The 26149-nt window shown below is 44.6% G+C and overlaps 1 protein-coding gene across 3 annotated transcripts in view; it reads left to right on the forward strand.

Moving 5' to 3' along the window:
* The window catches only part of LOC124259277, a 30153-nt gene extending 4004 nt beyond the window's left edge, over nucleotides 1–26149 (forward strand). For 2 of the 3 annotated variants that reach the window (XR_006893806.1, XM_046693383.1), the window contains exons 2-4: nucleotides 1688–1813; nucleotides 20599–20859; nucleotides 25644–26149. Coding sequence is in view for 2 of the 3 variants with exons in the window: in XM_046693383.1 (XP_046549339.1) it covers nucleotides 1688–1813; nucleotides 20599–20637 (165 nt within the window). In the remaining variant the exon portion in view is untranslated. The remainder of the gene's footprint in view (nucleotides 1–1687; nucleotides 1814–20598; nucleotides 20860–25643) is intronic. The other variant, XM_046693384.1, reaches the window with a different exon arrangement.

Genomic DNA, 26149 nt, shown 5'->3' on the forward strand with positions numbered 1-26149 from the left:
AGTTTAACATTGAGATACCCTTCCTATCTGCACGAGGTCACCCAGTTATATTCTTGTGACAAAACACCTCCACAGCTATCCAGCCTTTCGTTACGCTTACATGCACTGCGGTTAACACTGATGTGTATTAAATGTTGTAAACATCCACGGATGTAGACAAGTTCACAACGTCACGATAACATCTGTAACGTGCCTCTCCAAAGGCATCAAGGGCAACCATTATTCATAAGATTTTTGTATTCATCAACCAGATCTAATTTGTAGTCTCTTCACGTATTAAACACTGACGAAAATCAATAATCCAATACCTTAGTACTAGCGAGAACGCCAGTCTATCGAATGCTATGCTATTACCATGGTCTCGTCCATAGTTGTTAAAGCCATGTGGTTTTGGACAGACAGTGGGCTGCTGAAGAGGCCAAATGAGGGCGCATTTAGTTCCAGATCAAATGTGGCTGAGTTTATGTTGCGCGTCAAATATTAAGCAGTTTCATAAGGAATATATCGATCAATATAGTATTAGAAAGTCTCGTGATTGGTGGCATTGGTCCGTTCTAATGATCAGGCTTCTATTGTTATATAAATCGTCTCCATGAATTCTCCAGAGTCGCGTTGATTTATTTAAGCTTGGATGAATCAATCGAGTTAATTAATATAACGGATACTGTATATTGCCTCGGAACCTGTTATATCATGCGAATATTGAAATATGCATAGCAAAATTGAGCTAATGCATTTCCCTATTTCAAACGTGTTAATTAATGTTACTCTTTATTTTTTTCATTTTCTAAATGACCGTGTATTATTTGGGACCGAATAAAAAGCATGTATTGTTAGAAATGTATCACACCTTTGTAGTAGTGTAACTGATACATGGCTGTAGCCTCTAGGTACATATTACATGCGTTCATAAAATGCTACCTTAAATTGTATGAACTATCGATATCTGTAAATATAATATTAATCATGGTTAATGGTTTGACGGAATGAGCAATCATTGAATCGTTTACACTAAACATTTGTTGAGGCAAATCGTGGTGAGACGTTGACATTTATTTTTGGAAAGAAAAGTCACAATGTAAATACTTTTTCACTTAAAGATCTGTACAGTTTTAAAGCCTACTTAATTGCACATCTCCGGGGAATTCTGAATGATAACATGCTAATTTTTTTATCACAAATTTTTCCTTTAAATTGTCCGTGTATAATCTATGTCTGAAAAGGTATTGTGATTTGACCTGTTCAAAAGCAATGGAACAGAAGCCAAGAGGATGTTGTTTTACAGATATTTACCTCGTAGTTTCGTGGGTATTATTGAATAGTTACACTAGTCTACAGCCATATATGCTGGTAGTAAGAGGCAGCCCATCGGAACAACCGGAAAGGTATTCAGGACATCTGGGAAATTCAGATCTAATACATCTGTTAAAAGAACTTACATATCTGTTGGTAAGAATTAGAAATAAAATTACGTATATGATAGAAATAAAACTGATATATACTACGTATGAAATGCAGGATGAATATATATTACACTTTGTAGAAATGGATTTCAGCATCAGTTATATTTGATCAAATTACACAGCTGTTAAAATACCAGCTGCACTGATATTCCTAAAGTTCTTGCTGTTACCACTTGTAACGTCATTTGCATTGTGTACACTAAGTATTGACGTTATATTTACAGATTACAACCGGACCAGGTGTCATCCCGGCTCCTACTTCAGCGTCAGTCTCAACGCCTGTGGTAGCTGCACAGTGCTGTGCTCACAGGAATCAAAAGCATCGGAATGCCGGGAACATTGCGGACCAGGTAATAATACTGACACTACAACGGAAAATACGGTTGAAAGATGAAGTGTAATGACTTTTCGATATTCCGGACACACGACACATGCTCATGCTAGGGATTCTCATATCTGATTTTTAGTTTGGCGTTATTGTCTTCCACGGTTATGGACTATGCTGAATGACGTCATCCCTTGAACATGGCTTGATAAATTGATGGGTTGAAATATGTATTCCCTTGAACCTACACTTATGGTAGGAGGCGACTAAATGAACCAGGTGGTGAGGTTCGCTGACTTGCTTGATTGCAAATAATTGTATCCTAATTGCATGGATCGATGTCCTCGGTGTCAATAACTGAATTACCATGAAAAGACTCGATTTCCTACAGTTGGCGTCATGCAGCTCGGGCACTGTGGAGCTGAACACATCAAATATACAACCGTAAAGACAAAAGGGAACATACAGAACAACCAACTCAACACGTTCCCGGGCAACTCGGGCACTGTGGAGCTGAACACAACAAATATACAACCATATTGACAACAGAGAACATAGAGAACAACCACCTCGACACGTTCTCGGGCAACTCGGGCACTGTGGAGCTAAACACATCAAATATACAACCATATTGACAACAGAGAACATACATAACAACCAACTCGACACGTTCCCTGACAACTCGGGCACTGTGGAGCTAAACACATCAAATATACAACCATACTGACAACAGGGAACATACAGAACAACCAACTCGACACGTTCCCTGGCAACTCGGGCACTGTGGAGCTAAACACATCAAATATACAACCATACTGACAACAGGGAACATACAGAACAACCAACTCGACACGTTCCCTGGCAACTCGGGCACTGTGGAGCTGAACACAACAAATATACAACCATACTGACAGCAGGGAACATAACCAACTCGACACGTTCCCTGGCAACTCGGGCACTGGGGAACTGTACAGAACAAATATACAACCATACTGACAGCAGGGAACATACATACAAACCAATTCAACACGTTCCCTGGCAACTCGGGCACTGTGGAGCTGAACACAACAAATATACAACCATACTGACAACAGGGAACATACAGAACAACCACCTCGACACGTTCCCTGGCAACTCGGGCACTGTGGAGCTGAACACAACAAATATACAACCATATTGACAACAGGGAACATACAGAACAACCAACTCGACACGTTCCCTGGCAACTCGGGCACTGTGGAGCTGAACACAACAAATATACAACCATACTGACAACAGGGAACATACAGAACAACCAACTCGACACGTTCCCTGGCAACTCGGGCACTGTGGAGCTAAACACATCAAATATACAACCATATTGACAACAGGGAACATACAGAACAACCAATTCGACACGTTCCCTGGCAGCTCGGGCACTGTGGAGCTGAACACAACAAATATACAACCATATTGACAACAGAGAACATACAGAACAACCACCTCGACACGTTCCCTGGCAACTCGGGCACTGTGGAGCTGAACACAACAAATATACAACCATACTGACAACAGGGAACATACAGAACAACCAACTCGACACGTTCCCTGGCAGCTCGGGCACTGTGGAGCTGAACACAACAAATATACAACCATACTGACAACAGGGAACATACAGAACAACCAACTCGACACGTTCCCTGGCAACTCGGGCACTGGGGAACTGAACACAACAAATATACAACCATACTGACAGCAGGGAACATACAGAACAACCAATTCGACACGTTCCCTGGCAACTCGGGCACTGTGGAGCTGAACACAACAAATATACAACCATACTGACAGCAGGGAACATACAGAACAACCAACTCGACACGTTCCCTGGCAACTCGGGCACTGTGGAACTGTACAGAACAAATATACAACCATACTGACAGCAGGGAACATACAGAACAACCAATTCGACACGTTCCCTGGCAGCTCGGGCACTGTGGAGCTGAACACAACAAATATACAACCATACTGACAACAGGGAACATACAGAACAACCACCTCGACACGTTCCCTGGCAACTCGGGCACTGTGGAGCTGAACACAACAAATATACAACCATACTGACAACAGGGAACATACAGAACAACCAACTCGACACGTTCCCTGGCAACTCGGGCACTGTGGAGCTGAACACAACAAATATACAACCATACTGACAACAGGGAACATACAGAACAACCAACACGACACGTTCCCTGGCAGCTCGGGCACTGTGGAGCTGAACACAACAAATATACAACCATACTGACAACAGGGAACATACAGAACAACCAACTCGACACGTTCCCTGGCAACTCGGGCACTGTGGAGCTGAACACAACAAATATACAACCATACTGACAACAGGGAACATACAGAACAACCAACTCGACACGTTCCCTGGCAACTCGGGCACTGTGGAGCTGAACACAACAAATATACAACCATACTGACAACAGGGAACATACAGAACAACCACCAATTGACACGTTCCCTGGCAGCTCGGGCACTGTGGAGCTGAACACAACAAATATACAACCATACTGACAACAGGGAACATACAGAACAACCAACTCGACACGTTCCCTGGCAACTCGGGCACTGTGGAGCTGAACACAACAAATATACAACCATATTGACAACAGAGAACATACAGAACAACCACCTCGACACGTCCCCTGGCAACTCGGGCACTGTGGAGCTGAACACAACAAATATACAACCATACTGACAGCAGGGAACATACAGAACAACCAACACGACACGTTCCCTGGAAACTCGGGCACTGTGGAGCTGAACACAATAAATATACAACCATTCTGACAACAGGGAACATACAGAACAACCAAAACGACACGTTCCTGGCAACTCGGGCACTGTGGAGCTGAACACAACAAATATACAACCATACTGACAGCAGGGAACATACAGAACAACCAACACGACACGTTCCCTGGCAACTCGGGCACTGTGGAGCTGAACACAATAAATATACAACCATACTGACAACAGGGAACATACAGAACAACCAACTCGACACGTTCCCTGGCAACTCGGGCACTGTGGAGCTGAACACAACAAATATACAACCATACTGACAGCAGGGAACATACAGAACAACCAACTCGACACGTTCCTGGCAACTCGGCACTGTGGAGCTGAACACAACAAATATACAACCATACTGACAGCAGGAACATACAGAAGAACCAACACGACACGTTCCCTGGCAACTCGGGCACTGTGGAGCTGAACACAACAAATATACAACCATACTGACAGCAGGGAACATACAGAACAACCAACACGACACGTTCCCTGGCAACTCGGGCACTGTGGAGCTGAACACAACAAATATACAACCATACTGACAGCAGGGAACATACAGAACAACCAACTCGACACGTTCCCTGGCAACTCGGGCACTGTGTGGAGCTGAACACAACAAATATACAAACCATACTGACAACAGGGAACATACAGAACAACCAACTCGACACGTTCCTGGCAACTCGGGCACTGTGGAGCTGAACACAACAAATATACAACCATACTGACAGCAGGAACATACAGAACAACCAACTCGACACGTTCCCTGGCAACTCGGGCACTGTGGAGCTGAACACAACAAATATACAACCATACTGACAGCAGGAACATACAGAACAATCCAACACGACACGTTCCTGGCAACTCCGGGCACTGGGGAACTGCAACAACCATACTGACAACAAATATACAACCATACTGACAGCAGGGAACATAGCACAACAACCAATTCAACATTCACGTTCCCTGGCAGCTCGGGCACTGTGGAGCTGAACACACAACCATACATACAGAACCATACAACAGGGAACATACAGAACAACCAACACGACACGTTCCCTGGCAACTCGGGCACTGTGGAGCTGAACACAACAAATATACAACCATACTGACAACAGGGAACATACAGAACAACCAACTCGACACGTTCCCTCGGCAACACTGTTCCCTGATGACTCGGAGCTGAACACAACAAATATACAACCATACTGACAGCAGGAACATACAGAACAACCAACACGACACGTTGCCTGGCAACTCGGGCACTGTGGAGCTAAACACATCAAATATACAACCATACCGACAGCAGGGAACACAACCAACTCGACACGTTCCCTTACAGCTCGGGCACTGGGGAACTGTACAGAACAAATATACAACTATACTGACAGCAGGGAACATACATACAAACCAATTCAACACGTTCCCTGGCAGCTCGGGCACTGTGGAGCTGAACACAACAAATATACAACCATACTGACAGCAGGGAAGATACAGAACAACCACTTCGACACGTTCCCTGGCAACTCGGGCACTGTGGAGCTGAACACAACAAATATACAACCATACTGACAGCAGGGAATATACAGAACAACGAACACGACACGTTCCCTGGCAACTCTGGCACTGTGGAGCTGAACACAACAAATATACAACCATACTGACAGCAGGGAACATACAGAACAACCAACTCGACACTTCCCCTGGCAACTCGGGCACTGTGGAGCTGAACACAACAAATATACAACCATACTGACAGCAGGGAACATACAGAACAACCAACTCGATACATTCGCTGGCAATTCGGGCACTGTGGAGCTGAACACATCAAATATACAACCATACTGACAGCAGGGAACATACAGAACAACCAACTCGACACGTTCCCTGGCAACTCGGACACTGTGGAGCTGAACACAACAACAACCATATACAACCATACTGACAACAGGGGAACATACAGAACAACCAACCATTGACACGTTCCCTGGCAACTCGGGCACTGTGGAGCTGAACACAACAAATATACAACCATGCTGACAGCAGGGAACATACAGAACAACCAACTCGACACGTTCCCTGGCAACTCGGGCACTGTGGAGCTGAACACAACAAATATACATCCATAATAACAACAGGGAACATACAGAACAACCAACTCGACACGTTCCCTGATGACTCGGGCACTGTGGAGCTGAACACAACAAATATACAACCATGAAGACAACAGGGAACATAGAGAACAACCAACTCGACACGTTCCCTGGCAACTCGGGCACTGTGGAGCTGAACACAACAAATATACAACCATACTGACAGCAGGGAACATAACCAACTCGACACGTTCCCTGGCAACTCGGGCACTGGGGAACTGTACAGAACAAATATACAACCATACTGACAGCAGGGAACATACATACAAACCAATTCAACACGTTCCCTGGCAGCTCGGCACTGTGGAGCTGAACACAACAAATATACAACCATACTGGAACAGGAACATACAGAACAACCAACACGACACGTTCCCCTGGCAACTCGGGCACTGTGGAGCTGAACACAAAGAAATATACAACCATACCGACAACAGGGAACATACAGAACAACTCCAATTCGACACGTTCCCTGGCAGCTGGGGCACTGTGGAGCTGAACACAACAAATATACAACCATACTGACAGCAGGGAACATACAGAACAACCAACACGACACGTTGCCTGGCAACTCGGGCACTGTGGAGCTAAACACATCAAATATACAACCATACCGACAGCAGGGAACACAACCAACTCGACACGTTCCCTGGCAACTCGGGCACTGGGGAACTGTACAGAACAAATATACAACCATACTGACAGCAGGGAACATACAGAACAACCAACTCGACACGTTCCCCTGGCAACTCGGGCACTGTGGAGCTGAACACAACAAATATACAACCATACTGACAACAGGGAAGATACAGAACAACCACTTGACACGTTCCCTGGCAACTCGAGCACTGTGGAACTGAACACAACAAATATACAACCATACTGACAGCAGGGAACATGCAGAACAACCAACTCGACATCGTTCCCCTGGCAACTCGGGCACTGTGGAGCTGAACACAACAAATATACAACCATACTGACAGCAGGGAACATACAGAACAACCAACTCGACACGTTCCCTGGCAACTCGGGCACTGTGGAGCTGAACACAACAAATATACAACCATACTGACAGCAGGGAACATACAGAACAACCAACTCGATACGTTCGCTGGCAACTCGGGCACTGTGGAGCTGAACACAACAAATATACAACCATACTGACAGCAGGGAACATACAGAACAACCAACTCGACACGTTCCCTGGCAACTCGGACACTGTGGAGCTGAACACAACAAATATACAACCATAATGACAACAGGGAACATACAGAACAACCAACTTGACACGTTCCCTGGCAACTCGGGCACTGTGGAGCTGAACACAACAAATATACAACCATGCTGACAACAGGGAACATACAGAACAACCAACTCGACACGTTCGCTGGCAACTCGGGCACTGTGGAGCTGAACACAACAAATATACAACCATACTGACAGCAGGGAACATAACCAACTCGACACGTTCCCTGGCAACTCGGGCACTGGGGAACTGTACAGAACAAATATACAACCATACTGACAGCAGGGAACATAACCAACTCGACACGTTCCCTGGCAACTCGGGCACTGTGGAGCTGAACACAACAAATATACAACCATACTGACAGCAGGGAAGATACAGAAGAACCACCTCGACACGTTCCCTGGCAACTCGCGCACTGTGGAGCTGAACACAACAAATATACAACCATACTGACAGCAGGGAATATACAGAACAACGAACACGACACGTTCCCTGGCAACTCGGGCACTGTGGAGCTGAACACAACAAATATACAACCATACTGACAGCAGGGAACATACAGAACAACCAACTCGACACGTTCCCTGGCAACTCGGGCACTGTGGAGCTGAACACAACAAATATACAACCATACTGACAGCAGGGAACATACAGAACAACCAACTCGACACATTCGCTGACAACTCGGGCACTGTGGAGCTGAACACAACAAATATACAACCATACTGACAGCAGGGAAGATACAGAACAACCACCTCGACACGTTCCCTGGCAACTCGCGCACTGTGGAGCTGAACACAAGAAATATACAACCATACTGACAGCAGGGAATATACAGAACAACGAACACGACACGTTCCCTGGCAACTCGGGCACTGTGGAGCTGAACACAACAAATATACAACCATACTGACAGCAGGGAACATACAGAACAACCAACTCGACACGTTCCCTGGCAACTCGGGCACTGTGGAGCTGAACACAACAAATATACAACCATACTGACAGCAGGGAACATACAGAACAACCAACTCGACACGTTCCCAGTCCACTCGGGCACTGTGGAGCTGAACACAACAAATATACAACCATACTGACAACAGGGAACATACAGAACAACCAATTCGACACGTTCCTGGCAACTCGGGCACTGTGGAGCTGAACACAACAAATATACAACCATACTGACAGCAGGGAACATACAGAACAACCAACTCGACACGTTCCCAGTCCACTCGGGCACTGTGGAGCTGAACACAACAAATATACAACCATACTGACAACAGGGAACACAACCAACTTGACACGTTCCCTGGCAACTCGGGCACTGGGGAACTGTACAGAACAAATATACAACCATACTGACAGCAGGGAACATACAGAACAACCAACTCGACACGTTCCCTGGCAGCTCGGGCACTGTGGAGCTGAACACAACAAATATACAACCATACTGACAGCAGGGAACATACAGAACAACCAACTCGACACGTTCCTGGCAACTCGGGCACTGTGGAGCTGAACACAACAAATATACAACCATACTGACAGCAGGGGAACATACAGAACAACCAACTCGACACGTTCCTGGCAACTCGGGCACTGTGGAGCTGAACACAACAAATATACAACCATACTGACAACAGGAACATACACAACCAACTTGACACGTTCCCTGGCAACTCGAGCACTGGGGAGCTGAACACAACAAATATACAACCATACTGACAGCAGGGAACATACAGAACAACCAACTCGACACGTTCCCTGGCAACTCGGCACTGTGGAGCTGAACACAACAAATATACAACCATACTGACAACAGGAACATACAGAACAACCAACTCGACACGTTCCTGGCAACTCGGCACTGTGGAGCTGAACACAACAAATATACAACCATACTGACAGCAGGGAACATACAGAACAACTAACTCGACACGTTCCTGGCAACTCGGGCACTGTGGAGCTGAACACAACAAATATACAACCATGCTGACAACAGGAATATACATAACAACCAACTCGACACGTTCCCTGGCAACTCGGGCACTGTGGAGCTGAACACAACAAATATACAACCATACTGACAACAGGGAACATACAGAACAACCAACTCGACACGTTCCCTGGCAACTCGGGCACTGTGGAGCTGAACACAACAAATATACAACCATACTGACAGCAGGGAACATAACCAACTCGACACGTTCCCTGGCAACTCGGGCACTGTGGAGCTGAACACAACAAATATACAACCATACTGACAGCAGGGAAGATACAGAAGAACCACCTCGACACGTTCCCTGGCAACTCGCGCACTGTGGAGCTGAACACAACAAATATACAACCATACTGACAGCAGGGAATATACAGAACAACGAACACGACACGTTCCCTGGCAACTCGGGCACTGTGGAGCTGAACACAACAAATATACAACCATACTGACAGCAGGGAACATACAGAACAACCAACTCGACACGTTCCCTGGCAACTCGGGCACTGTGGAGCTGAACACAACAAATATACAACCATACTGACAGCAGGGAACATACAGAACAACCAACTCGACACATTCGCTGACAACTCGGGCACTGTGGAGCTGAACACAACAAATATACAACCATACTGACAGCAGGGAAGATACAGAACAACCAACTCGACACGTTCCCTGGCAACTCGCGCACTGTGGAGCTGAACACAACAAATATACAACCATACTGACAGCAGGGAACATACAGAACAACGAACACGACACGTTCCCTGGCAACTCGGGCACTGTGGAGCTGAACACAACAAATATACAACCATACTGACAGCAGGGAACATACAGAACAACCAACTCGACACGTTCCTGGCAACTCGGGCACTGTGGAGCTGAACACAACAAATATACAACCATACTGACAGCAGGGAACATACAGAACAACCAACTCGACACGTTCCCAGTCCACTCGGGCACTGTGGAGCTGAACACAACAAATATACAACCATACTGACAACAGGGAACACAACCAACTTGACACGTTCCCTGGCAACTCGGGCACTGGGGAACTGTACAGAACAAATATACAACCATACTGACAGCAGGGAACATACAGAACAACCAACTCGACACGTTCCCAGTCCACTCGGGCACTGTGGAGCTGAACACAACAAATATACAACCATACTGACAACAGGGAACACAACCAACTTGACACGTTCCCTGGCAACTCGGGCACTGGGGAACTGTACAGAACAAATATACAACCATACTGACAGCAGGGAACATACAGAACAACCAACTCGACACGTTCCCAGGCCACTCGGGCACTGTGGAGCTGAACACAACAAATATACAACCATACTGACAACAGGGAACACAACCAACTTGACACGTTCCCTGGCAACTCGGGCACTGTGGAGCTGAACACAACAAATATACAACCGTACTGACAGCAGGGAACATACAGATCAACCAACTCGACACGTTCCCTGATAACTCGGGCACTGTGGAGCTGAACACAACAAATATACAACCATACTGACAACAGGGAACATACAGAACAACCAACTCGACACGTTCCCTGGCAACTCGGGCACTGTGGAGCTGAACACAACAAATATACAACCATACTGACAGCAGGGAACATACATAACCAACTCGACACGTTCCCCGATAACTCGGGCACTGTGGAACTGAACACAACAAATATACAACCATACTGACAGCAGGAATATACACAACAAACCAACTCGACACGTTCCTGGCAACTCGGGCACTGTGGAGCTGAACACAACAAATATACAACCATACTGACAACAGGGAACATACAGAACAACCAACTCGACACGTTCCTGGCAACTCGGGCACTGTGGAGCTGAACACAACAAATATACAACCATACTGACAACAGGGAACATACAGAACAACCAACTCGACACGTTCCCTGGCAGCTCGGGCACTGTGGAGCTGAACACAACAAATATACAACCATACTGACAGCAGGAACATACAGAAGAACCAACTCGACACGTTCCTGGCAACTCGGGCACTGTGGAGCTGAACACAACAAATATACAACCATACTGACAGCAGGGAACATACAGAACAACGAACTCGACACGTTCCCCTGGCAACTCGGGCACTGTGGAGCTGAACACAACAAATATACAACCATACTGACAGCAGGAACATACAGAACAACCAACTCGACACGTTCCCTGGCAACTCGGGCACTGTGGAGCTGAACACAACAAATATACAACCATACTGACAGCAGGGAACATACAGAACAACCAACTCGACACGTTCCCTGGCAACTCGGGCACTGTGGAGCTGAACACAACAAATATACAACCATACTGACAGCAGGGAACATACAGAACAACCAACTCGACACGTTCCTGGCAACTCGGGCACTGTGGAGCTGAACACAACAAATATACAACCATACTGACAACAGGGAACATACAGAACAACCAACTCGACACGTTCCCTGGCAACTCGGGCACTGTGGAGCTGAACACAACAAATATACAACCATACTGACAACAGGGAACATACAGAACAACCAACTCGACACGTTCCCTGGCAACTCGGGCACTGTGGAGCTGAACACAACAAATATACAACCATACTGACAGCAGGGAACATACAGAACAACCAACTCGACACGTTCCTGGCAACTCGGGCACTGGGAGCTGAACACAACAAATATACAACCATACTGACAGCAGGGAACATACAGAACAACCAACTCGACACGTTCCCTGGCAACTCGGGCACTGTGGAGCTGAACACAACAAATATACAACCATACTGACAACAGGGAAGATACAGAACAACCAACTCGACACGTTCCCTGGCAACTCGGGCACTGTGGAGCTGAACACAACAAATATACAACCATACTGACAGCAGGGAATATACAGAACAACGAACTCGACACGTTCCCTGGCAACTCGGGCACTGTGGAGCTGAACACAACAAATATACAACCATACTGACAGCAGGGAACATACAGAACAACCAACTCGACACGTTCCCAGTCCACTCGGGCACTGTGGAGCTGAACACAACAAATATACAACCATACTGACAACAGGGAACACAACAAAACTTGACACGTTCCTGGCAACTCGGGCACTGGGGAACTGTACAGAACAAATATACAACCATACTGACAGCAGGAACATACAGAACAACCAACTCGACACGTTCCTGGCAACTCGGGCACTGTGGAGCTGAACACAACAAATATACAACCATACTGACAGCAGGGAACATACAGAACAACCAACACGACACGTTCGCTGACAACTCGGGCACTGTGGAGCTGAACACAACAAATATACAACCATACTGACAGCAGGGAACATACAGAACAACCAACTCGACACGTTCCCTGATGACTCGGGCACTGTGGAGCTGAACACAACAAATATACAACCATACTGACAACAGGGAACACAACCAACTTGACACGTTCCCTGGCAACTCGGGCACTGTGGAACTGAACAGAACAAATATACAACCGTACTGACAGCAGGGAACATACAGAACAACCAACTCGACACGTTCCCTGATAACTCGGGCACTGTGGAGCTGAACACAACAAATATACAACCATACTGACAACAGGGAACACAACCAACTCGACACGTTCCCTGGCCACTCGGGCACTGTGGAGCTGAACACAACAAATATACAACCATACTGACAACAGGGAACATACAGAACAACCAACTCGACACGTTCCCTGATGACTCGGGCACTGTGGAGCTGAACACAACAAATATACAACCATACTGACAACAGGGAACACAACCAACTTGACACGTTCCCTGGCAACTCGGGCACTGTGGAGCTGAACACAACAAATATACAACCATACTGACAGCAGGGAACACAACCAACTCGACACGTTCCCTGGCAACTCGGGCACTGGGAGCTGAACACAACAAATATACAACCATAAAGACAAAAGGGAACACAACCAACTCGACACGTTCCCTGGCAGCTGGGGCACTGGAGCTGAACACAACAAATATACAACCATATTGACAGCAGGGAATATACAGAACAACCAACTCGACACGTTCCCTGGCAACTCGGGCACTGTGGAGCTGAACACAACAAATATACAACCATACTGACAACAGAAAACATACAGAACAACCAACTCGACACGTTCCCTGACAACTCGGGCACTGTGGAGCTGAACACAACAAATATACAACCATACTGACAGCAGGGAACACAACCAACTTGACACGTTCCCTGGCAGCTCGGGCACTGGAACTGAACACAACAAATATACAACCATATTGACAACAGGGAACATACAGAACAACCAACTCGACACGTTCCCTGGCCACTCGGGCACTGTGGAGCTGAACACAACAAATATACAACCATATGGAAAACATAGAACATACAGAACAACCAACTCGACACGTTCCCTGGTCACTCGGGCACTGTGGAGCTGAACACAACAAATATACAACCATATGGACAACAGAGAACATACAGAACAACCAACTCGACACGTTCCCTGACAACTCGGGCACTGTGGAGCTGAACACAACAAATATACAACCATACTGACAACAGGGAACATACAGAACAACCAACTCGACACGTTCCCAGTCCACTCGGGCACTGTGGAGCTGAACACAACAAATATACAACCATACTGACAACAGGGAACACAACCAACTTGACACGTTCCCTGGCAACTCGGGCACTGGGGAACTGTACAGAACAAATATACAACCATACTGACAGCAGGGAACATACAGAACAACCAACTCGACACGTTCCCAGGCCACTCGGGCACTGTGGAGCTGAACACAACAAATATACAACCATACTGACAACAGGGAACACAACCAACTTGACACGTTCCCTGGCAACTCGGGCACTGTGGAGCTGAACACAACAAATCTACAACCGTACTGACAGCAGGGAACATACAGATCAACCAACTCGACACGTTCCCTGATAACTCGGGCACTGTGGAGCTGAACACAACAAATATACAACCATACTGACAACAGGGAACACAACCAACTTGAGACGTTCCCTGGCAACTCGGGCACTGGGGAACTGTACAGAACAAATATACAACCGTACTGACAGCAGGGAACATACAGAACAACCAACTCGACACGTTCCCTGGCAACTCGGGCACTGTGGAGCTGAACACAACAAATATACAACCATACTGACAACAGGGAACACAACCAACTCGACACGTTCCCTGGCCACTCGGGCACTGTGGAGCTGAACACAACAAATATACAACCATACTGTCAACAGGGAACATACAGAACAACCAACTCGACACGTTCCCTGATGACTCGGGCACTGTGGAGCTGAACACAACAAATATACAACCATACTGACAACAGGGAACACAACCAACTTGACACGTTCCCTGGCAACTCGGGCACTGTGGAGCTGAACACAACAAATATACAACCATACTGACAGCAGGGAACATACAGAACCAACTCGACACGTTCCTGGCAGCTCGGGCACTGTGGAGCTGAACACAACAAATATACAACCATAAAGACAAAGGGAACACAACCAACTCGACACGTTCCTGGCAGCTGGGGCACTGGAGCTGAACACAACAAATATACAACCATATTGACAGCAGGGAATATACAGAACAACCAACTCGACACGTTCCCTGGCAACTCGGGCACTGTGGAGCTGAACACAACAAATATACAACCATACTGACAACAGAAAACATACAGAACAACCAACTCGACACGTTCCCTGACAACTCGGGCACTGTGGAGCTGAACACAACAAATATACAACCATACTGACAGCAGGGAACACAACCAACTTGACACGTTCCCTGGCAGCTGGGGCACTGGAACTGAACACAACAAATATACAACCATATTGACAACAGGGAACACAACCAACTCGACACGTTCCCTGGCAACTCGGGCACTGTGGAGCTGAACACAACAAATATACAACCATATGGACAACATAGAACATACAGAACAACCAACTCGACACGTTCCCTGGCCACTCGGGCACTGTGGAGCTGAACACAACAAATATACAACCATATGGACAACATAGAACATACAGAACAACCAACTCGACACGTTCCCTGACAACTGGGGCACTGTGGAGCTGAACACAACAAATATACAACCATACTGACAGCAGGGAACATACAGAACAACCAACTCGACACGTTCCCAGTCAACTCGGGCACTGTGGAGCTGAACACAACAAATATACAACCATACTGACAACAGGGAACACAACCAACTCGACACGTTCCCTGGCAACTCGGGCACTGGGGAGCTGTACACAACAAATATACAACCATACTGACAGCAGGGAACATACAGAACAACCAACTCGACACGTTCCCAGGCCACTCGGGCACTGTGGAGCTGAACACAACAAATATACAACCATACTGACTGACAACAGGGAACACAACCAACTTGACACGTTCCCTGGCAACTCGGGCACTGTGGAGCTGAACACAACAAATATACAACCATACTGACAGCAGGGAACATACAGAACAACCAACTCGACACGTTCCCTGATAACTCGGGCACTGTGGAGCTGAACACAACAAATATACAACCATACTGACAACAGGGAACACAACCAACTTCCCTGGCACGTTCCCTGGCAACTCGGGAACAAATATACAACCAGCTGAACACAACAAATATACAACCATACCCTGACAGCACTGGGCTGAACAAATATACAACCATACTGAACAAACACAACTCGACACGTTCCCTGGCAGCTCGGGCACTGTGGGCTGAACACAACAAATATACAACCATATGGAAAACAGAACATACAGAACAACCAACTCGACACGTTCCCTGGCAACTCGGGCACTGTGGAGCTGAACACAACAAATATACAACCATACTGACAGCAGGGAACATACAGAACAACCAACTCGACACGTTCCCTGACAACTCGGGCACTGTGGAGCTGAACACAACAAATATACAACCATACTGACAACAGGGAACATACAGAACAACCAACTCGACACGTTCCCAATCCACTCGGGCACTGTGGAGCTGAACACAACAAATATACAACCATACTGACAACAGGGAACACAACCAACTTGACACGTTCCCTGGCAACTCGGGCACTGGGGAACTGAACACAACAAATATACAACCATACTGACAGCAGGGAACATACAGAACAACCAACTCGACACGTTCCCAGGCCACTCGGGCACTGTGGAGCTGAACACAACAAATATACAACCATACTGACAACAGGGAACACAACCAACTCGACACGTTCCCTGGCAACTCGGGCACTGTGGAGCTGAACACAACAAATATACAACCATACTGACAACAGGGAACATACAGAACAACCAACTCGACACGTTCCCTGATCAACTCGGGCACTGTGGAGCTGAACACAACAAATATACAACCATACTGACAACAGGGAACACAACCAACTTGAGACGTTCCCTGGCAACTCGGGCACTGGGGAACTGTACAGAACAAATATACAACCGTACTGACAGCAGGGAACATACAGAACAACCAACTCGACACGTTCCCTGATAACTCGGGCACTGTGGAGCTGAACACAACAAATATACAACCATACTGACAACAGGGAACACAACCAACTCGACACGTTCCCTGGCAACTCGGGCACTGTGGAGCTGAACACAACAAATATACAACCATACTGACAACAGGGAACATACAGAACAACCAACTCGACACGTTCCCTGGCAACTCGGGCACTGTGGAGCTGAACACAACAAATATACAACCATACTGACAACAGGGAACACAACCAACTCGACACGTTCCCTGGCAACTCGGGCACTGTGGAGCTGAACACAACAAATATACAACCATACTGACAGCAGGGAACACAACCAACTCGACACGTTCCCTGGCAGCTCGGGCACTGGAACTGAACACAACAAATATACAACCATAAAGACAAAAGGGAACACAACCAACTCGACACGTTCCCTGGCAGCTGGGGCACTGGAACTGAACACAACAAATATACAACCATATTGACAAAAGGGAACACAACCAACTCGACACGTTCCCTGGCAACTCGGGCACTGTGGAGCTGAACACAACAAATATACAACCATACTGACAACAGGGAACACAACCAACTTGACACGTTCCCTGGCAACTCGGGCACTGTGGAGCTGAACACAACAAATATACAACCATACTGACAGCAGGGAACACAACCAACTCGACACGTTCCCTGGCAGCTCGGGCACTGGAGCTGAACACAACAAATATACAACCATAAAGACAAAAGGGAACACAACCAACTCGGCACGTTCCCTGGCAGCTGGGGCACTGGAGCTGAACACAACAAATATACAACCATATTGACAGCAGGGAATATACAGAACAACGAACTCGACACGTTCCCTGGCAACTCGGGCACTGTGGAGCTGAACACAACAAATATACAACCATACTGACAACAGAAAACATACAGAACAACCAACTCGACACGTTCCCTGTCAACTCGGGCACTGTGGAGCTGAACACAACAAATATACAACCATACTGACAGCAGGGAACACAACCAACTCGACACGTTCCCTGGCAACTCGGGCACTGGAACTGAACACAACAAATATACAACCATAAAGACAAAAGGGAACACAACCAACTCGACACGTTCCCTGGCAGCTGGGGCACTGGAACTGAACACAACAAATATACAACCATATTGACAACAGGGAACACAACCAACTCGACACGTTCCCTGGCCACTCGGGCACTGTGGAGCTGAACACAACAAATATACAACCATATGGAAAACATAGAACATACAGAACAACCAACTCGACACGTTCCCTGGTCACTCGGGCACTGTGGAGCTGAACACAACAAATATACAACCATATGGACAACATAGAACATACAGAACAACCAACTCGACACGTTCCCTGACAACTGGGGCACTGTGGAGCTGAACACAACAAATATACAACCATACTGACAGCAGGGAACACAACCAACTCGACATAAGTGGTTCACGTAAAATATAATCGATTATCCTTCTCAGATCGATGGCTTTTCTAAAATGATTGCGCGCGAATATTACAACTCCACGGATCTCAATATCCTGCTTAGCTACTCTAGGTTATACACCATTCTGCAGTGATTAAGGAGAATACGGATTTTGATGGGTTATTCAGAGGGTTTGCGACTGAAGAGTAGCCCCAAATCACCGTGTAGTAATATTGTGTTGTTAAATGGTAAAATGAAAAGTCTCTGAAAACATTACTGATTTCACAATAATCCCTGTCTCATGTTTGCATTGTACTGTGCACATTATAAGGTATTGGGTATGATTCCCTTCCTTGTATGTTAAAGCGAGGTGTATATGTATATTATATTTTGATAAGGAGGATTTGAAAAATGTTAGTGTTTGATCGATAAGCGCTGCAACTGCACGAGACTTGCTGTGTGATAGAACTTTAATGACTATGCATTTCTGCTTCATTTCAATCACAAAAATAAAGGAATATTTGCAAAAGCTTTAAAAAAATTGAAAATTGAAAATGGAAGGAACTTTGTTTCACCGAAACGAGAAGTGAAATGGAATATGTTTCATGGGTAGATCAAGGATTTTGAAAAAGGTGGTTTGCTCGTTTTACCCAAGACAAAATACATTTATGCTGACATGTATCATGTTAGGAAAGGGGTTATACACCCCCTACTGGACACTGTACGTTCCACCAAATCAGAATCAGTCGTTCAACCAGCAGCCTCTTGAGCAGATTGAGACATTTGGCAGCTGTGACTTTATGGTTTTGTAAAAACAGATACGTACGTTGACCACCCAGTAATTATATATTTGATTTTGTGTAACTGTGTTTGAAACAGGACAGGGACATAATGTGCAGATCGTGTACCTCCGAGTCCGAGTGAGCAGTACGTTGTATACCCTTTTTCTAAACACAACAGTTACAGCAAGCTAAAATAGGAACTAAGTTTTAGGGGTTAGTTCGAAACTGGTTATCATCATGGAACGATGTGTGCTTCACTTGGCTGCCTTCTCGTTATGCCCTCTGATTTATGTATTTGGGAAACTAAGCAGTGGACATGTAAACGCCAGCTTCTAGTTGTCCGAACTTGATGCTGAAGCTGATGTGGCATCTGTAGATGTTGGTCTGTGATTTGGTTTGAAAATGATGTCTTTCTGGAACAGCATGGAGAGCGGGTCTGGAAATTTGTTAGGGATGGTTTGGCTAAAGATATCAGATAGAATTTGGCCAATTAAGCTTACCCCTGGAAGTGCCCTTAACGAAATGAGCATTCTGGAGATCTTTTTAATGGCAACGTTGGGGCATGTTCATCCAATTCGCGCTTATATTGAATTAGAGATACTTGGTCTTAGGTTTCTCTCGATATTTGTACCTCTTGTACTTATGGCCAGTACAGACATCATGTTGTCTTCGATCCCTTACCATCAAATGTGTTTTAAATGCATGAATAAACTGAATTTACATTATGAGGATTTTTCAGACTTCAGCGCCAGTATCGCCAAGGCTCATAAAAGACTGAGCACAGGGATGGTTGTCCTGATTGTGTTCATTGTCATCGTTGTCTTCATCCTCGGCATCTTCGGCGCTGTGCACTTCCTCAAACCGGGCAGTCGACTGTCGTGGAGAAGCAGCAACCCATACCGCCGACCTCAGTCGGCTCCCGATGACTTTGATGACCCTCACAGTATTTTCTCTTCTAATGGTATGCAATATTCGTGTGACAGTGCTTTCCCCTCAAATGGTATGTACGATTCCTACCTTGCTCTTTGTGTGGTTGTCCTCGATGTTCGTGAATAACACTAATATGTGGTAACGTTCCATATAGTTCCAGATACGTGAGTTGATCAAACAACACTCGAAGTTCACAAATAATCATTTCAGGCTTACCGAAGCATATTTGACATAAACCAGGTTATAATGCAGAGACCATTGTTGACATAATATTGACACCATTGTTGGTGTAATATAGACACCATTGTTGACATAATATTGACACCATTGTTGGTATAGTACAGATAGCATTGTTGACATAATATTGACACAATTGTTGGTATAGTACAGACATCATTGTTGACATAATATTGACACCATTGTTGGTATAGTACAGAGGTCATTGTTGACATAATATTGACACCATTGTTAGTATAGTACAGAGGTCATTGTTGACATAATATTGACACCATTGTTGGTATAGTACAGAGACCATTGTTGACATCATTGTTGACATAATATTGACACCATTGTTGGTATAGTACAGAGGTCATTGTTGACATAATATTGACACCATTGTTGGTATAGTACAGATATCATTGTTGACATAATATTGACACCATTGTTGGTATAGTACAGAGGTCATTGTTGACATAATATTGACACCATTGTTGGTATAGTACAGAGGTCATTGTTGACATAATATTGACACCATTGTTGGTATAGTACAGAGTCATTGTTGACATAATATTGACACCATTGTTGGTATAGTACATTGTTGACATAATATTGACACATTGTTGGTATAGTACAGAGATCATTGTTGACATAATATTGACACCATTGTTGGTATTGTTGACATAATATTGTACAGACATCATTGTTGACATAATATTGACACCATTGTTGGTATAGTACAGAGATCATTGTTGACATAATATTGACACCATTGTTGGTATAGTACAGAGGTCATTGTTGACATAATATTGACACCATTGTTGGTATAGTACAGAGGTCATTGTTGACATAATATTGACACCATTGTTGGTATAGTTGTCATTGTTGATAGTTGGTACAGATGTCATAGTACAGAGGTCCATTGTTGACATAATATTGACACCATTGTTGGTATAGTACATATTGTTGACATAATATTGACACCATTGTTGGTATAGTACAGAGGTCATTGTTGACATAATATTGACACCATTGTTGGTATAGTACAGACACCATTGTTGACATAATATTGACACCATTGTTGGTATAGTACAGAGATCATTGTTGACATAATATTGACACCATTGTTGGTATAGTACAGAGGTCATTGTTGACATAATATTGACACCATAGAGGTCATTGTTGACATAATATTGACACCATTGTTGGTATAGTACAGAGGTCATTGTGGACATACATAATATTGACACCATTGTTGTTGGTATAGTACAGAGGTCATTGTTGACATAATATTGACACCATTGTTGGTATAGTACAGAGATCATTGTTGACATAATATTGACACCATTGTTGGTATAGTACAGAGATCATTGTTGACATAATATTGACACCATTGTTGGTATAGTACAGAGGTCATTGTTGACATAATATTGACACCATTGTTGGTATAGTACAGAGGTCATTGTTGACATAATATTGACACAATTGTTGGTGTAATATAGACCCCACTGTTGACATAATATTGACACCATTGTTGGTATAATACAGAGATCATTGCTGACATAATATTGACACCACTGTTGGTATAATATATACACCGTTGTTAACATAATGTTGAAAAATCTTTGCTACTTGAAAGAATGTAAGATTCATCCGAACATATTCCAATTTTATACACCGCATTTATCAATACACCTCTGTCTAATGGGGTGCCATTGCATCATTGGACGTTACCTGTTGGAATAGCACTCTACAACACAGTAGCTTGTACTGGATAGTCACCTGCGTCTAGTTCTAACTGACATCTTCCTGCTTGAATAGCCAAATGCAATCAGAACTAATTGGCACAGCGAGGCTATTAGGATTAGAATAGGTATCGTATCTGTACTCTATATGTCCAGCATCTACGCGTGTGTGTGTGTGTGTGCGTGCGTGCGTGCTTGCGTGCGCGCGCCGACCCGTGCCAGTTATATTCCGACACTTCCGGGGTCCGTAGCGTTACGTGTTGAATGGGTAATCTTTGAGGCGCTCGTTACAGCGTTCAAGCGCCAGTAGACATCTACTTCGCGATTATGCCCCTTGACGAAAGCTTTGTCACGTGATGTGGTCGATTTGTCGTCTGCTTGTTTACATTGACTACGCATCGACGTTTGAGGCGATGGGGCGAAAAGTAAAGAATTAACGGGTCACTTGAAAAAGAGGTATTGTAAAATTATAACAGATTGGATCAAGTGTTCGGAAAATTAGTGATATATTAGAGATACCCAAGTCTACTATTCAGTCTCTGAAGAAATTTCAATCGACTGGCTCGGTCGAAAATCGTCGAAGACGGCCAAAGAGAAAATCGCTGAATGAAAGAAATTGTGCTAACATTTTGCAGGTCACGAAAAATAATCGTAGGAAGAATTTGAGGGACATTACAAGTGAATTTAAGAATAGCAAAGCTGTATCAGTATCCACACGAACTGTTCAACGTGTTTTGGATTCAAATGGATCTTTTAGACGGATTACAAAGAAGAAAATGGTGGTAAAAGACATAAACAGAAGAATTTGGTGTCGAAAAATGAAAAACAAAACTGTTGAGAACTTTTGGAGAACTGGTTTTTTTTCAGACTAATCGCAGGTGGCTATTGGTGAAAATATAAGAATATATTTGAGGAGAAAAACTGACGAAAAGTATAGACCAGAATGTGTGTGCCCACCTACTGGACATGTCGTCAAAATTATGATCTGGGATTGCGTTACATTTCACGGTGTAGGAACGCTTGTGACTGTGGATGGCAACATAAATGCTGCAAATATATTCGACATAATAGATTCCAATCTGTGGCCTGTTGTAGCCAGGCATTTCCCTCAAAGTAACTTCATATTCCAAGATGACAATGCCCCCGTTCATCGGGCTCGTATTACCACATCCTTCATGGAAGAAAATGAAATCCCCTTGTTAGATTGGCCGGCACAGTCCCCTGATTCAAATGTAATTGAAAATGTTTGGCTGAAATTGAAGAAATCATTAGAAAACTGCAATCGGGACATCACCACCGTTAATGAACTTTTCGAGGAAATTCACCGTGTCTGGGAAACTGTGTCTGTGGAGTATGTTCAAAGCCTGTATGAGAGCATTCCAGGAAGGATCCGAGAAGTACTGACCATGAAAGGCCACTTGACAAAATATTAGAGGTTAGTAGCAAAAGGTGTTTACGCAATCCAACGTCAAAGTTCCGAGTCGAATGTAAACACGGCCGCCATCTTTGATAAGTGTCCGAATATAACTGGCAAGAGTTTGTAGACTACACACTTCAATGCCATCAAGTGGAACCGTTGATACTGACAGGTTGACCAGTAAGCATCCGTTTGAAACATGAAAATCTGAAACGTCAGCACATAAACATATTTAACGTGGCGTAAAAACACTATAACTGTGACAATTGCACGAATGTATCAGTGTTAAGAAGTCATGACACTAGGTGCTCGCGAAATGAGTAAGTCCTGTTTCACCAGTAGCGTCCGCTACGGGTTTCTTGTCTAAGGGAGTATTCCTCCCCAGCAACATCAGAGAGAACACAATCTCCTCCCCTGCAACATCAGCCTGAACACAATCTCCTCCCCTGCAACATCAGCCTGAACACAATCTCATCTTGACCAGACAGTCGAGTGACACGGGCTTTGGCTGACTGATAAAATATAATTTATACGCATTTTGAATTGCGCCAACTGCGTACAAGCACAAAGATTCTGCTTCTTAAAAGTAAGGTGAAGCGCCTAAGAAAAGTTCTTTGGGGATGTGTGACGAAGCGAATGTGTATGCAAAATGTCTGCGACCAAAGCCGGTCTAAACGGTCAATTATACGATTCCAACAGTATCATGACTATGAACTCACATTCAAATAGTGATGGTAGTAGGTTTTCGCTTGTAAATGCAAGCCAGTTGTCCACATGAAATAACACAGGAACATATGTTCCTTTAGAGGCAGTTTAGAAGTTGTATAGATGAAGGAAAACCAAGTTCAATGGATAGTCATCTTTATTGCAATGAGTGCGATGTTTCGGTGTTAGTACCTTGCTTGAAAACGGTGTTAGTACCTACACCGAAACGTCGCACTCATTGCAATAAAGAAGTTGACTATCCATAGAACTTGATTTTCCTACAGGAACGTATGGTACAAATCAAAATAGGAAATTTGACCGGACTGTATCACATGTGGAAATATCATCCACGTGATCTTCATGAAAACATTAAAGGCTTTACTGAGGCCTTGAATTCTGTAACTTTGACCAAATTACGGTTTTGATTTTTGTTTAAAAGAGAGCATGGTCGATTGTTGTGGACTGAAGACGTCATGTAGGATAGTGGCTTACCAACCAGATGCTTTGACTGAATTTAAGTTGGTTCTTTTCTGAGATGAAACAACCGGGAATCTACATTTCATTCCGCTTGTCTCAAATACCTTCTGTGAATATAACGAGAGTATTTTCTTGAATGTATTATTGGTTGATCTTTCAGACAGGGAATTGGTTGTAATTTTGCTAAAGCCAGCATTATATATCTTTAGGAGCTTTGGGTTCATGCAGTGTTATTTGTTACACAATAACTGGCTCAATAAGGTGCGTTGATGAATCATCTCTCTGTATTCCCAGATGACTTGGCACCCTTGGAAGAGGAAGATCACAAGAACCCTATGGGATTCTCGGATTTGAACCTTACCATACAGAACAACCCAGTGACGTAGGCACCGTGGCTACCTTGTGATTACATAGAAAACTTGGCACTGGCCATTTGGCGTTACTTATTAGTCCTGAAGATTGATAACATCGTGATTCCTTGCACTGAAGAATGTTCACATGTGTTACCCAAACGACATGCCACCACTCGTATAGCAGCACTGTTTCGTGGGACACCCGGTGTCAACTAGATACAGTTTTAAGAAGGCACTGTTGAAGAACTATGTTTATATCAATGTGTTTCGTAATGGCACTGTGAGAATCCTACATGTTCCTCGTGATTCCGCTGTTCTGTTTCTATGACTTATATATGGCTTTCCAGGGACACAGGTTATTCCCTAGCGGAATTATTGTTCATGTAAAAACGGTTTTCCAGATGATAACTGAAACATTTAGATATAAACAAGAACATTATTCCTCGA

Source organism: Haliotis rubra, unplaced genomic scaffold (genome assembly GCF_003918875.1).
Source record: "Haliotis rubra isolate DU_JTF1 unplaced genomic scaffold, ASM391887v1 Scf716, whole genome shotgun sequence".
In the NCBI taxonomy this organism is placed as follows: Eukaryota; Metazoa; Mollusca; class Gastropoda; order Lepetellida; family Haliotidae; genus Haliotis; species Haliotis rubra.